Below are 14,774 nucleotides of genomic sequence, written 5' to 3' on the forward strand. Positions count from 1 at the left end.
CCTAAGTGATAAATATGCAAGGGCTCTGTGGGGCTTCATGAGCTCCTAACTGCAAAGGTTGACTTGCTCGGTCACTGCAGTAATTTCTCTCTTCCCCCGTAAACCACTCTGCATGCCATATGGATGCAGGCAACCTTTACTTCAGCACTGCATTCCAGATATCAACCAGCTAGGATAAGGAGCCTTTCCCTGTGCCTTCTGGAAGGCATTAGTTCCCCCCACTTCCTTCTCACATCTCCCTCGCAGGTGCATCAACATGAAAGAAGCCACTCAAGCCCCAAGGACTTTGTGGTCCAATGTTCTCAGTGTTTGTTTGGCAGCACAATTCTTCGCCCTGCAAGAAAGCCTATCCCATGCACAGACAGCTGGAAGTAACTCTGACCCCTGTGACACAATTCAAAGCCTCCTCTGTTTGGCTTTTTGATTCCTGATTGACACATTCGCTGCCAGGCAGAGATAAATGCTGCTGGGAGGACAATGTTGATCTGCTCCGACTATTCTTGTGAAGGACTTTTTCAGAATAATAAACAAAAAACACTGGTGTGCTTAAGTGTCTGAATAGAACTGGAGGTAGACAGAGAGGGGAGTGGAGTGCTTTACAGAGGCTGGCAAGTCGATTGAAGAGTTAATTGTCTGGGTGTACAATGAGTTTATTCTGACCACAAACAAAGAGCTCCCTCTTCCTGGGCCTGGTCCTTCAAAAGCAAACGTGTCAAAAGCAGTCTGGAGCAGCACTCATTAATAGCAATGCTCTAGTCTCCAGGGTTCAGTGGCTTTAAAACTATTGAATCTTGAGATTCAGACAGAATCTCTCCAAAATCCAAAGTCCTTATTTACTGTGTAAGTTCTAAAGGCAGCTCTACAGTAATTAGCCAAAAGAAACCTCCCCTCTAACCTCTCATTATTTGCAGCCTTTAAACAGCTTCTTTTGAAAAATGAAGACATAGCAAGGAATTACGCCTCAAACATAATGCTGTAGACACCTTCCCCAACATGAGATCCAGCTTTATATTATTTCAATTATGTGTCATGTAAAAGTGACCCTTAATGGCTCATACTTGGGAAGATACAAAATCCCAGCCCACATCTGGACCTGCATTTCAGAGCTTGCACTATAATAGGCCAAACCAACACAATGTCCAAAACCACCCCCTGCCTCTGGGAAAGTTCCAATCCAGATTCAGATCTGAACTTTGCAGGCTGAACCAAGCCCTTATGGTAATTACCACGTAAAATACTGACTCCATTCTGTAAGTTCTGCAAACCTTTCTGGGGACATCTTTCACCACTCTGATGGCAAAACTCCTAGGGATTTTGGTGTCAAGGCAGAGACACTACATGTTATTTGAACAAGCAGCAGCTATAAAGAGCAGAGAACTAAGCTGAGCTGCTAGTGAACTTTCTCATCATGTAAATATGCTTCACTACTTGTGAGAAGTTTTTTTAACACACTTACAGAAATGTAGCATTCCAAAGAACATTTTTCTCAAGTCTATGGGTCTGCTTCCAAGCAGAAGACAAGCTACCTTAAGATTATTAAAACCATTATTTAAGAGCACTCACCTAATTCAAACTTGAGACTTACTCTTTGCTCTCCCTTTTCTTAAGCTAAAATCCTCAATATAGTGCAATCAACTAACTTAGGAGGACAGCAGGGAGCCACAAGTTTGTGTGATCTCTCTTGTGCTAGTGAGTAATAAGTGAGGGATTCAAAACCTCAAAACCTGTGAAATAAGATTTCTTAGTTTGCAGCCAGTTTCTCTCCAAATTGTAAACAGTAAACTGCAATCTTAACCAATTTCGCAGGCTTGGAGTGTTGCTTGGAGAAGCAGCAGTGTCCCACAGGTAGCTTGAATACAAATGTAACTCACAACCTGTACACAATCCTGTTGTTTAGAACTAGAATTCTCAGTTCATTTTTAGGGCAAACTCCAACACAGAGATGATTTTCTCTATAAAAGCAATTTGTACATAAGATATGGGTTAAAGAAACATGACATCAGATTTTAGTCAAATGAAAGGAAGCTTAAATGGAGAAGACCTGTCACTGCACATAGATTTACATTATTGCAGTTTTACAGTTTTCAGATTTCACAGCCAAATTCCTTCCTGAAAGGCAAAACAGGTCTCTTCAAAGATTTGGAAGTAATAGGAAAAAAAAAAAAAAAGCCCAAGGCCAGATTTAAATCTTACCTGTTAAAAAGATGAAGCAGGTAATAAAGGTCAGGTTACTTTTGGGACCATCTTCAGTTTAGATATGCATAAAAAGCTTTATTTTTGATCAATGTGGAATCACTGACAAGCTGTGAAGACATCATCCCCACTGTGCCCTCCCCCACCTTCAGAGACTTATTATTCTCACTTTCCTGTAACAATCCCAACAGCAGTTTTATTCCTTAAGCTAGAAAGAAATCATCCTTAGAAATACATGTCCTTGTCATCAGCTCTGACCTATGGAACCAAGCCTCCAGTTATGTCACTGTCTTAAAGAGAATGACAACTACGTTGCTGATGATTTTAATTGTCTTGATTTAAGTCAAAACCTTTAAGTTCACTCCCAGAGTGGCTCAAATTGCCAGGAGGAGGAGAAAAAAAGGAAAAAAAAATTAAAAGAACCTGCATATCCATTCAAAGGCTCTTGAGGGAGCTGCTAAGATACAAGTAACTTTTCTTAATCTACCACTTCCACTCTATCAGATTCAAGCCCTTTTCCCCTTTGAGCTTTGTTCCTCCCTTCCATCATATACAAAGTACTGCAATTCTCTGGAAGAAGAGGCTATTTCCCTGGTATTGCTACATTTTTCTATCCAACTGCTGCCCTGGCTACTTTACTAAGTTAAAAATCAAAACTTTCTTCTTTTTTTTTTAATGACTGTATAAACTATACAATACTTTTACCTTGAAAGATGACCATATTCTCAATCCCATGGTTTCAAAATTAATTCTTTTACTTTGTTCATACATCTTCTGAAGTAAGTGATGCAGCAGCAGGGACAACACTAAAATCCCTCTTTAGACTGGAGTCCACCAGCCCCACTGAACAGCTTGCCTAGAAATGCTACATGTAAGTGCCATATATTGACTTGTATGGTTATTTCACAATAATAATGAACAATTAAGATAATTTCAGAACATAGTATCTAGCAGCAGATAAGCTGTGAGCCCATCCTGGTGAGGGATGTACTCCAACTACTTGTTTAGAAAGGAGAAGGGGAACAAAGCTCAGAGCCCCGGCTCAGCTTCCAGGTCTGCTTCCGTCATCTGGTAAGTTTTCAGACAAGATCTCATCCTGCCTGTCATTGCAGACTGATGTTTCACAGCTGCTAGCAATGTTCTGCACAGCTAAAGAAATTAATCTCGACCACCATGGAGAGTAGCTCTTCTCCTTATGTACCAGCAACAATTTCAGGGTGTAAAAAATCAACTACAACACCTGGGAAGGCAATTGGAATGCCTTCGAAAGCAAAAAACACATACAGGCTACAGAAAGAGGCTCCCAATGGGAACAAAGAATATTTTTCATTCAGCTGTGTGCTTAAGGTGTACTTCAGAAGTCTAAAGTCATGCCCCTGCCTAGACACATACCTGAGGGGAAATGGAGGCACAGCTAAAAGAATCAGGAGGACTAAATGTTTTTTTGTTCTGGTCAGAACACACAGCATTAAAAACTATCTGTTACCAAAAATCATGACTACCTAACACATTTGCTGAAGAATGATGACATATTTACCAAGTACCAATGGCAGCTGGTCTAGGGATGGCACTCAGTTTCAAAAGAGTCTCCAAGGCTCATTTTGACCAGCAGACACCTTCACAGGTCAAACAGCATAGAAAAGCTTTGCTGTGGTAAATACAACCCAGCAATTACAGTGCTGTAAATCCAGCACTTCCTTTCTTTCTACAGAAACAAATCAAGGTAACGAAGATGAGAGGAAGAATTGAAACAATCTTATTCTTCAGGGCGATTAACAATTGAAAGGAAATAAGCTTGTAATAAACACTGAAAAAAAAAAATAATCAGGCTCTTTTATGTGTAATAAAAACTGTATCCAAGTGCATATCAATATAGGCTACAACCAAATTATTTGGAAAAGCTATTGCCAATCCACAGAAGGGATGTTAGGCCGTCTTGTTCCAAGAAGGAGTACTGTCTGTAGTAATAAACTGAGAAAAGGGAGGCGAGTTAGAAGAAGCAATGTAATACATGGCTACACCAGACAGTCCTGGCACTAAGCTTCACAGGAAAACTGGAGAGAAAAAGCACAACACAGAAAAACAGGGTAGTAATATTATACAGTAATATTATCGCAGTCAGCAAGAGCTGGAGCACACACTGCTAGGAATGTTTGTTGGTGGCTTTTTTTTTTTTTTTATCCAAAGCAGAAACACCTCCAAAGTGTCAGCATTACTTACACTGTAGAGTGAGTGATGAGATCAAGAAATCAGCAATAGCTAGCACTGAGAATGTTTCAAAATAGATTGAAGGAGGAGAAGTAGAGGAAGAGACGCTTAACTTTTTTATAGCTTCGTACTTGGTAGAAGAACTCAATTTTATCTCACCCTGTAAGCACTACAAGTATTACAGGTAGTGCAGAATTTTAAGCTACAGTATCTTAATTTTGAACCATCTTCCATTTGGCTCACTGCCTTGAGTGACATTTGAAATAAAACAGGGAGCAAAAAAGTTTCCACAGAAAGAAATATTTTGCTTAAGGCACCATATCTCATAGCAAGATTTTTAGCACTTGACATTGCCCCAAACTTTGAGCAAAGTTTGCAAAAAGCTCTATAGCACTGTCAACAGCTGCCTGATCACTGCTGGCAAAAAGAAACAACCACCTTATGATTGTTTAGTTAAGCCTTTCTGGTTTTATTCTACTTACAATGTATCACTTTTCTTTTTTCAGGAGCCTCTGCTTTGATGTGAAGTATTCTCTGTTTCCACACAGACCAGCAGACACCCCCTCCTCAACGACCTCTCCTGAAAGGCTGCTCAAAGTCCACAATCAACTACCACCTTGTCACTTCTAGGCTGTGCAAGAGCCCAGATATCTGCAGCTGTGGAAAAGGGAGCACATCTGAAATGCCCACAACATTGTGACTCTGAGCTTGGACTGCTTTGCTGAACAAGGGGAAAAAATTAACAATTGTTATGCAAGCTTTAAATAGCACTAACAGGATCCCTAGCTTCGTAAACATTTCAGAAGCTACCTGATAATATACAGTGAGCTGGGGCAAGGGGCATGGAAGGTGTGATTACAATAGCACTCTTTCTTCCTTCTCTCCCCAGTATTGCTCACATTCCCTTTCACTCCTCTCCCCTTCCAGCTCTGGTCTCTTCAAGGTAAAGATTCTATAAATTCTCCCACATCTTCAAGGCCCATAAGTGGGGGGTTGGAGACGGCAGCAAATTTGCCAGATCAATGGCCATTTGAAATTCAGACATATGGCTGAAGCCCTACAGCTGCATGTGTTAATTACCACACGTGTCCCCTGTAAAGCAGTCTGTTAAACACAAAAAGAAAACAGAAGAGAAAAAAGCCTTTCCAAGGGATTAAGTAAATAGTCTAAATTTTTGACCCTGCTCCCCCAGACACATGCCTGTGTATAAGCTGCCTTCCTTTCTCCCAACACCTGCATACTGAGGAAGCACAAGACCCCCCCTTCCACCTCTAGCCATGTGCAGTCAACCTATCTCAGAGTGTACTTTCCCCCTTCTAGCTCCTCATTGCCAGCTTCTTCTCTCGCCAGCCCCTCTCCCTTTCTCCTTTAGAGAAGTAATTCCTGGCTGACAACCAGACTAGCCTTGGGCTTACAATACGCCTTTTCATTTCCTTGCAGGCAAAGAGAATGGATACCTCACTGTTATATCTGTATTGCATGTGTGAAAATGAAGAAAAAGAGGAGGGGGGTGGGAAATATATGTTTTTCCACTACTTGTTTCCACAGGTTTTTTTCCTCCCTGGATCATTAAAGAGGAGAGTCAGAGCTTTAGTGAGTGAGAACAACTTTGCTGTCCAACTACATAGCTCCAGCTTTTTCACCCCAGAATCTGAATTTTGTCTGAAGGAGGTTTTCTATTTGATTATGAAACCAAAGGAACAGCTCTTCTCTAAGAGGGAAGGAATGGAGAGCAGAGGCAATCAGACACAGTAACAGTACTGCTGAAAGGACCTCCAAAGGATCTAATGTGTTTCAGAAGGAAATGCGTATGTACAGAATAAAGCATCTCAGTGTACACAGTGTAAGTGACAACACATTCTCAACATTAAAATATTTTTATTTTAAGATGAAGGTCAATCCTCAAGTTACAGACTGTCAGACATCTAAAGATGCATTGTTCAAAATGAACCAGACAACTGATTTTAAGAATCACTTCATTTAATGGCATATTTGTGAGAAGCTGTACAGTCAAGATGAAACCTGTCAAGTCCTTACACAAATTGCTTTGCTGCAGCACCTAAAGGTGTCATCAGAAACTGAACACCAAGCTGAGCACAGGAACATGTAATAAAAGACACAGACACTGCCCAGAAAAATGTGGTCTGTGGGGAAGACTTCTCCAGTCCTTAGCCTTTATCAAAGCATTTTGCAGTACAGCTCCCTTGCTGTCAACACTGAACAAAAGTCCAGATGAGCACACAGAGGAAAGCTATTATCCAGATAGATCTGTTGTAAAGAAGCTTTAATTCCCCTAGGTGCCATCTCAGGAACTTGAACAAACATTGGGTTGTCTCTCCAGCCTCTCCCTACCTCATTTAAGGGCACACATGGTCTGCATGCATTCAAGCCTTCCCACCATAATTTCATAGCTTATCTCTCTTATAGAGAAACTCTGACAGAGCTCAGGGGGCAAAGAAGTTGAAAGGAAAGTACTTCCAGCCCCCTGACCAAACACTTGCACCACGACAAAACACATTTCCTGGTGCATTACTCTGATTTGAAAGAAAACAACACTAACATTCAGATGTCTAGATTCTATAGAGCATAGAAGAATAATGTCAACAACTCCTTAAAAAGAAAAAAGGTTTTGGGCTTACATAAAGTATTTTAACAACAAAACCAACTGACAGACCCCAAATTTATTCCATTTCTCTGCCAGCTGTAATCATCAGACACCAGAAATCCATGTATAGCACATAAACAGTTAATAATGCCTTAACAGATGTTGTTTAATCAATTGTTAGTTTACTTATTAGATCTACTCACCAGGTTGCTCAATACTATGACTTAATAATTTTAAAACCTTTACAGCTGTTCTTAAGACATTACAGACAGGAGTTGTCTGTAAATTGCTATAATAACACTTGTAAACTACAATTTTATTAAGTCATATTATATAGACTAAGCTACCGATTGGAACCGCTACTTTATAGATGAAAGCAGAATTCTTGCATTGTATCAAACAAAATACACTTTAAAACAGAATTTGCCTTCTTTTTATACTTGCCAATGAAACTTTCTTCAGTCTCAAATTTGATACACATGTTCTGAGGCCCACAGAAAACTCTTGATGAAAACGAAACTATTTCAGACAAGGCAATGATGTGGGGAACCAAAAGTTCTACTATTAGTTCTACTATTTATGTAACAAATTTGAGGTTTTAGTTCTAGACTTTAATATTTCAAAAATCTGTTTGCTTCATGTGATATATCTAAGTGCTTTTTAGAACATTGCACTGTTCTGGAAAAGTGATCCAATATACACAGTATTGTAAAATTACATTCCTCTGTTCTCAAAATATTGATCGCAATTCCCATTTAAAAGCCAGGTTCTTGCTATCTAATAAAATCTGTCCTGTTGCAAGCTACAGCCTACCATACCTGTGAAATTTACTTGCTTTCTCCAGTTAAATATAACTGGAAATTAATAAATAATTTGTAGATGATATACAGTATAGAGATAGCAACAGGAATCAGAGAGAACTTTGACTATTTACAAGCTGGCAAACCTACTGATTAACTTAATAGTATTTTTTACAGAACTATTCTTATAATAGGGAAGCAAACTTCATTCCACTGCTAAGTTTGCTTGGAAATACAAATATGAGCTAACCAAAATCTTCTGTGCTACGAATTCCACCTACATAAATTTTGCTCCCAGCCCACTTGAGCTATTGCAGGACAGCTTTTGTTACACTAACCTCTCCCCGTAACTTCTCAGTTAAATGAGATTTTTGCCCTTGTTTCATGAAAAGCAGCACATATTCATGTTTCTCCCATCAATTGTTTCCCAACTCCATCAGATTTTAACAGGGTAGACTGAGAAACTGTCACCATCGGTGTGTGGTAGAACTAATGAAGCTTTTGCACATCCGAAGGACTTGCAGCACTCTTGCAGCTCACACACACATAGCAAATTGTCTGCTTTCAGGAAGCAGACTTATTACATGTGCACAGTACAGTGTGACTTGCCATGTAGCTACACTACACACCCAGCTCCATCCACGAGCATCCAATTGTTTGTGCTCATTTTCAGCACATGTGTATATTTTTACTCATAAAAGATGTGACAAATACATAGGTCCTGGTCTACAAATATTACAAGATGAAGTTAAACAGTTCAGAAAATGGTATTTGCATAAAAGTTCTCCTTCATCTCGATTTCCAAATTAGTATATATATTTTTATTTAAATATATACACTTAACATAAGGGATAAGACTGTTTGAGCACTGAAGACTTGCTACCTGTTAATGTTCTGCAAAAAACAAACGTAAGATGGTGCTCACCAACTAGAACCACCACTTGACTTCATACTGCTTCAGTAAACTTGGATTTACTTCATCTTATTGATGAAGGCCACACAATATTTCTCTTTCTTTCCTGTATTCTCCACAAACTGCTGAAGACGTCAAAGCATTTTCTTCAACATTTATGAGGCTGGAGACACAGTTGAAGCTCGATTTGTTTAACAGCACAGTTGTGTTTCAGATTTGATCAGTACCTAGTTGCATCCAGAATGATCTGGAGAAGGTGAAGACCAAAGTCCCAGTCTGACGTTTTAGTCACATTTCAGCTTGATGGTTTTTGTCAAGGTATTATCTGTCTTCTGTCAGACATTCGAGCCCCTGTGGAGGCCATGTGCTCCTCTCCCTGCCAGCTGAGGCAGGTGAATTAGGGCCAGCTGCACCTGACTTCCTACCACCAGCAGACAAAGCTTCCAGGTCCCCAGGTACAAGCAGCTCCATTTGTTTTCATCAGCACAAGCCTCCTTCTCTTGGGTTTGCCTGAGGAGAGTGTTCGCTACTGACTCACACTAATGGCTCATTACTGATTCAAATTGCTCAGTCTGTTGGCTGCATAACTGGGCCATTAGCATTTTCTAGAGGTAAGACTCTTGGAAAACAGCACAAAAAAAAGCCACAGAATGGGCCAACTTGCCCACAATTGCAGCCCAGAATTTTCCTGCCAACAAAGCCTGCCTTTAAACTAATTTCTGACAGTTAAACCCACAAAAAGGAACCCAATTCTACATGTTTAATTGGCAGGAATTTCAAGTTGCTCATCTTAGGTTTCTCAAACTGCTTCAGTGTTTTCTTTTAGGCTGCAAAACTCGTTGAAGAAAGCTCTTTGCAGCTCCAGACAAGAGTCATGTCTACAAGTTAGATAGTAAGTGTACAACAAGCTCAACCAGGACTTTGCTTTCTGCAGGGCCATCAGAGCTTACATTTCACCAACAAGTGTTCAGGGAATTGCAGATGCTATTGTCAGCTTTTGTAATAGGGAAACATGACAAGTCAAAACACACCTGGAACTTCTTCCACTGCTAAAGACTTAATAAAAGAAAAAGGGAGATCACACCACTCAAGACTCTTTATGACTGACACAAAGGTACTCCAGCCCAAATTTACCCTGCAGTTGCATCATCTTTAAATCCCAGATTACTGAACCAACTATCCTTTTCCACTTCCTTCATTCAGTTGGTTTAAAAATGGTATCATACAGTGTCCAGAACAGTAAACTACCACTAATGAACCAGTATCCCCACTTCAATGTATTTCCTCTTCACTCACTTTTAATTCACTGTTTCTAGTTTTAAGAAGGAAGACCAAGTGACTTTACAGAGATAAGCAGTTACATGGCTGTTTTTTACATCCCTCTGATTCCTAACTAGACTACTTTTAAAACCTTCTTGTTGACTGTAAAAGACACTACTCCTGATTGCAACATGCTGAATCTGAGCTAAAACCACAACACTTCCCAGATAGAGAAAATAAAACTTTATTTTGTTTCATGTTTACTTCTTTTGTCTCAAAGTATGGCACAATTTCCCTTTGGCTGGAAAGGAATGGTCTGCATTCTTTAGGCAATGAAGAAATCCAGTAACGTTGGCTCCAACGATGCCTTTCACTGCTTCTTAAAACATTAACAATGTCTAGTGGGAGGGACTGGGGAGATCCAGACCTCTAGAGGACAGCATACATTTTCCAAGTGTCTCAGGATCTTCCAACTAACCAGCAATTGTAGCAAATTAATGCAAGAAGCTCCTTTTGAGAAAAGAACGTACAAAAGAGCAACAGAAATCTGCAAGTTATGGATATCCTAATCTCACAGAAGAGTAATTACATTCCTTGGCAAAGTTCTTAGAAACTTGTTCTTCATTTGTGGGATAAAGTCAGCATAAAAAGGACAGTGATAAGTGTCTGAGCTGCAAAGTCACAAAGCAAGCATGTCCTGGAGGGCCTGGGTTTCCATTCCACCTCATGCAAACTTGCCTCCATCTCCCCAGGCCCAGGTCTGCTCTGCCTTCCAGCAACTGAACGCTTCTCAGCCACAGAACAAATCAATATGGCCTATTTTAAAGTTTTAAGTTAGGTGCCAATTTAATTTGATTTAAATTACCTTACAGGGCAAATTGTATGACTAACTGGCATTACATCATACAGCAACAGCAGCAATGTAAATATGGATAACCAGAGCATGGAATTTAAAAATAAGAAGTGTCTCTTGCCAGCATGCTTGCTTGTTCTCTGCAGAAAGCTCCACAGAACCACTTCTGGAACTACAAGGCAAGTCACATGAACCTAAAGCTATTTTGTCTTCTTATCTGTAGAGAGAGAGCCTGTGAATGGAATTATGTTACCTCACATCTTCTGGTACTCCAACATACCTACCTGAGCCCCAGAAATCAGAGCTAAACAGGAAGGAAAAGAGGGCAAAAGATCTGGAGAAAAAGTTATTACCAATAACCAGCCTTTTTTTCCTTCCGACATTAATTTGCCTTTTCTAAAGGAGAGCTAAAATGCTAGTAAAGTCTTCATTTGTTACCCAGCAACATAAGCCTACCCATCCACACTGTTTCTAAGGCAGAGCAGCCTCCACCTTTCTGCCCTGAAGACTTGAAAGGCATGAAGTTTATTAGCTCATATTTTACATTCCTGTATGAATGAGAAAAAAGAAATCACTTTTGAGAGTCTTAGCTATGCTTTGTCTTTCTCAGAGTACCTATTCTGTGCCAGATATGCTCTTTGACTTTAAGACCCTCACTCAGGTATGGAGAGAGGGAGGAGTCTGCTGTACAATGGGAAAATTTCAAAAGCCCCCAAATCAGATGGCAGTTGCACAAAGAGATATCAGAAGTTTCCAGTCTGTGCCTCTACAACAGGAAAGTTATCACTGACCCAGTTTCTTGACGGACCTCTCCTCATCCTGCCCTTTTTGTCACCTTGCAAATGGCAGTCTTTGCAACAAGTGTCTGAATACTCAGCTAGAATAGATGGTTATGTGCATCTGGCTTGCCATCAGTCTTCAGAGAAGCCAGACCTGCAGCAACCACCTTGCATCAACAAAGCCAGGCTGTTCTTGATTTCAGCTTCCTTCCAACAGGACCTTTTTCAACTGGAATTTTTAACCAAGGTAAATTAAGGCAAGAAAAAATACTGATAAGAATTCATTTTTAGATTAGTCATTTTAACCACTAGATGAAAAAGTAACGCTATGTCCACCAAATTTTAAACCAAATTATTACAGCTTCTAAAAGCCCTCTTGATTTTAAAAGACCCAATTAATAGCTACTCATAAGTATTCTTCTAACATGATTTAATAAGGCCAGACTTGCTTAAGTGTGAGTTTCTAGCAAATACGAACAGATTCAGAACAGCAGGAGACAGAAAGTTGACATGACTCCTTGAAGCATGTTGGCCCAAAGGGAAACGTTTCCGCTTTGACACCTACTGCACAGGACATCTCTGCAGCCACCTGACCAAGCATACCATCCTTGAAACAGGATGCCACAGGCAGCAACAAGGAGAATCAATTTATATTACAAATTTTAAATTAATTCATACCATTTACAGTTTTCATTTTGCATGTTCCAACCTCTGAGTTAATATAGGGACTAAAGGAAAAAAAACAAGTTCAGATGCTTTCCCCTTTTGCTACTGTTTCTTAAGAAATCCAATGTCAGCTGCTTTGAATTCTAGAACAACAGACCAAGACTACCCAGGTAAAAAGCCTACAAATAACTCAAAAATAATGCAGATTTCAAGAGCTATTTGATTTGCTTGTACTTCAGGCTAGACTGGCAATGATTGCATTAACAGAATTATAACCATGTGTTCAGGTGCCAATTATACATTAATGCATAATTACAGGTTTAAAGAGACATATCCTTACCTAAAATAAGAAACAGGCTTCAGCATTCAGTCTCAGCTAAGTAGTTTTCCTTGCATATTTCTTCTCCTTGCCTCTTCTTAAGCTATTATATACAAGCAATAGGCTGGAGAGCAGATATGCGCAAAACACATCTCTTTTCTGAACAGATCAAATCCCTATTAAGTGCTTTCAGGACCTAACTGACATTCCCAGCATGGAAGGTGTGCCTCAAATTTAAGTATCAGCATCAAAGTCAGTGTTTTCCTTGGTTTTGAAGTGTCAGGAATTACTGGATTAGAGAGTTAGCACAAAAAAATCCTGCTTCAGTTATCAGAACAGGAACCTCTGTCAGAAAAGGGCCTTCATCCTCACCAGCAGAAGTGAGGATGCATTCAGCACAGTTTTCCTGGAGTACGGAGACAAACTCAAAAGTTGACTCTCAACTGCAGCTAGAGGGGAAAAAGGCTGAAAATTAGGGTGTGGAAAAGGCCTAAAGATGTATTTGACTGCTCCTCAGTGTATACCTCAGTGGTCAACCCTCCCCAAACCATTTCAGTGAATGCAAACCAGAGGACACAGGGAAAAGCAATGAATACTCAGGAGAAGAGCAATGACCCATCTAATGCCTTGCTCAGGAAAGGCAAGGACCAAAGACAGGAGTGTAAAGAAGAATCAATGCCTGTGAGGTTTCCAAGCACTGCTAAGGTTTAATCCAGCACTGCTCCAGCTGGCCAGAGGGTTTTACGCACTGTTAAAAAAACCCACCTTTCAATGCATACAAAGCCACAACCAAACCATGACATTGGCACTCCTGTTTCCTGGAGTACAAATCATACCGACAACCTTCCTAATCTCTAGGGATTTTACTGAGAAATGCTCAGTATGTTACTTCAAGGTGAACAAGCCGAGATTATTCTGAACCAGCCACTCCTTTGGGAAGTTCAGCAATCTTGTACTTCAACTCAGAGCAGAGCACACCCTTTTCTACTGCACAGGGAGCAGAACAGTCATCTTACTACTCCCTGCTGAAGGGGAGCTCTAGTGGCACATTCACCCCTGCAGCCCGGAGCTGGTTAGGAACCCAGGTTCTGGGCTATCTTAAGGGACTTGGCTGGGCAGCTGCTGTTACAAAACAAGCTGGTGAAGCACAGGACTCCACTCACCTTTCCTTCCTGAATTACCCTGGCTTGATGGTTTATCAGTTACAGAACCTAAAGGAGAGGGAAAAAAAAGAAAAAAAGACATCAATTTAGATGCTGCATGATCACACAGAGCATATGATACCACATTAATACAGTCAATATCCCAACCCATAAAGCATCTATTTTACTTGTCAACAGCTCCATTTAAGACTCAGAGAGCCTGCAGCTTCAACCAGTGTGAAAAGTATAAGGAAGTTTTATGCATTAAGACATTAAATTGGGATAAGGGTAAACAAGAAATCTTTACTAGCTGGATCTAGCGATTTGAAAGACCTCAACAGAGCATCATGCTAGTAAGAAACCTGGAATAAATCCAAGGGCAAGAAGGAAAGATCATTAAGAGTCACTTCTTTCATTTGCAAATGTCAGGAAGAACAAATCAAAAGCAGATGGGGAGAGTGTGCAGGGAATGCAAACGCAGTATTCTAGAGGAAGGGGATTAAGTGGGACAGTTTGCGGGAAATGGATTTCAACCAACCCCTGAACATCCCCAGCTGTTTGAAATGGGACACTGAATAAGATCCAGCATGTACTGGAACAGAACACATCTTGGGTTGTTTACTAAGAGCTTCACATAGCATGTATGATTCTACAACTGCTTCTGCACCCTGCTTTAGGGCTTCATCACAGTTTTCTACTACAACTTGAACAGGTAATAAAAGCTTTTCAAATAAATCCATTACCAAAGTGTATAAAAATCTATGACAAGCTTTTGTTGTTGTTGTTTTGTTGGGGTTTTTTTAATAGCTTCATTCACAGGGAACTGATTCTTCCATGCACCATTACTAAGCAGTTCCAGTGATTACAGAACACTCAGGAAACATGGATCAAAAGTCAGCTTCAAAGAAGGTAGCTCTGACACACCCAACAATCTGATCAAGACAAACTCTGAAGGTAAAGTATTGCTTGGACACTTTTACTTGCAGATCAGTTCATCACAGATCTGAATTACAAGTAGTAAGCACAAACTCAATGT

The 14,774-nt window shown here is 40.1% G+C and overlaps 1 protein-coding gene across 11 annotated transcripts in view; it reads right to left on the reverse strand.

The window, feature by feature from the left end:
- The window catches only part of SMOC1 (SPARC related modular calcium binding 1), a 160,479-nt gene that overhangs the window by 50,812 nt on the left and 94,893 nt on the right, over nt 1–14,774 (reverse strand). For all 11 annotated transcript variants that reach the window (XM_088057977.1, XM_088057978.1, XM_088057979.1 and 8 more), the window contains one exon: nt 13,760–13,807. In XM_088057977.1, coding sequence (XP_087914103.1) covers nt 13,760–13,807 — 48 coding nt within the window. The remainder of the gene's footprint in view (nt 1–13,759; nt 13,808–14,774) is intronic.

The sequence above is a fragment of the Pseudopodoces humilis genome, chromosome 7 (genome assembly GCF_049639895.1).
Source record: "Pseudopodoces humilis isolate 2021_Gansu_Grassland_sample_001 chromosome 7, ASM4963989v1, whole genome shotgun sequence".
In the NCBI taxonomy this organism is placed as follows: Eukaryota; Metazoa; Chordata; class Aves; order Passeriformes; family Paridae; genus Pseudopodoces; species Pseudopodoces humilis.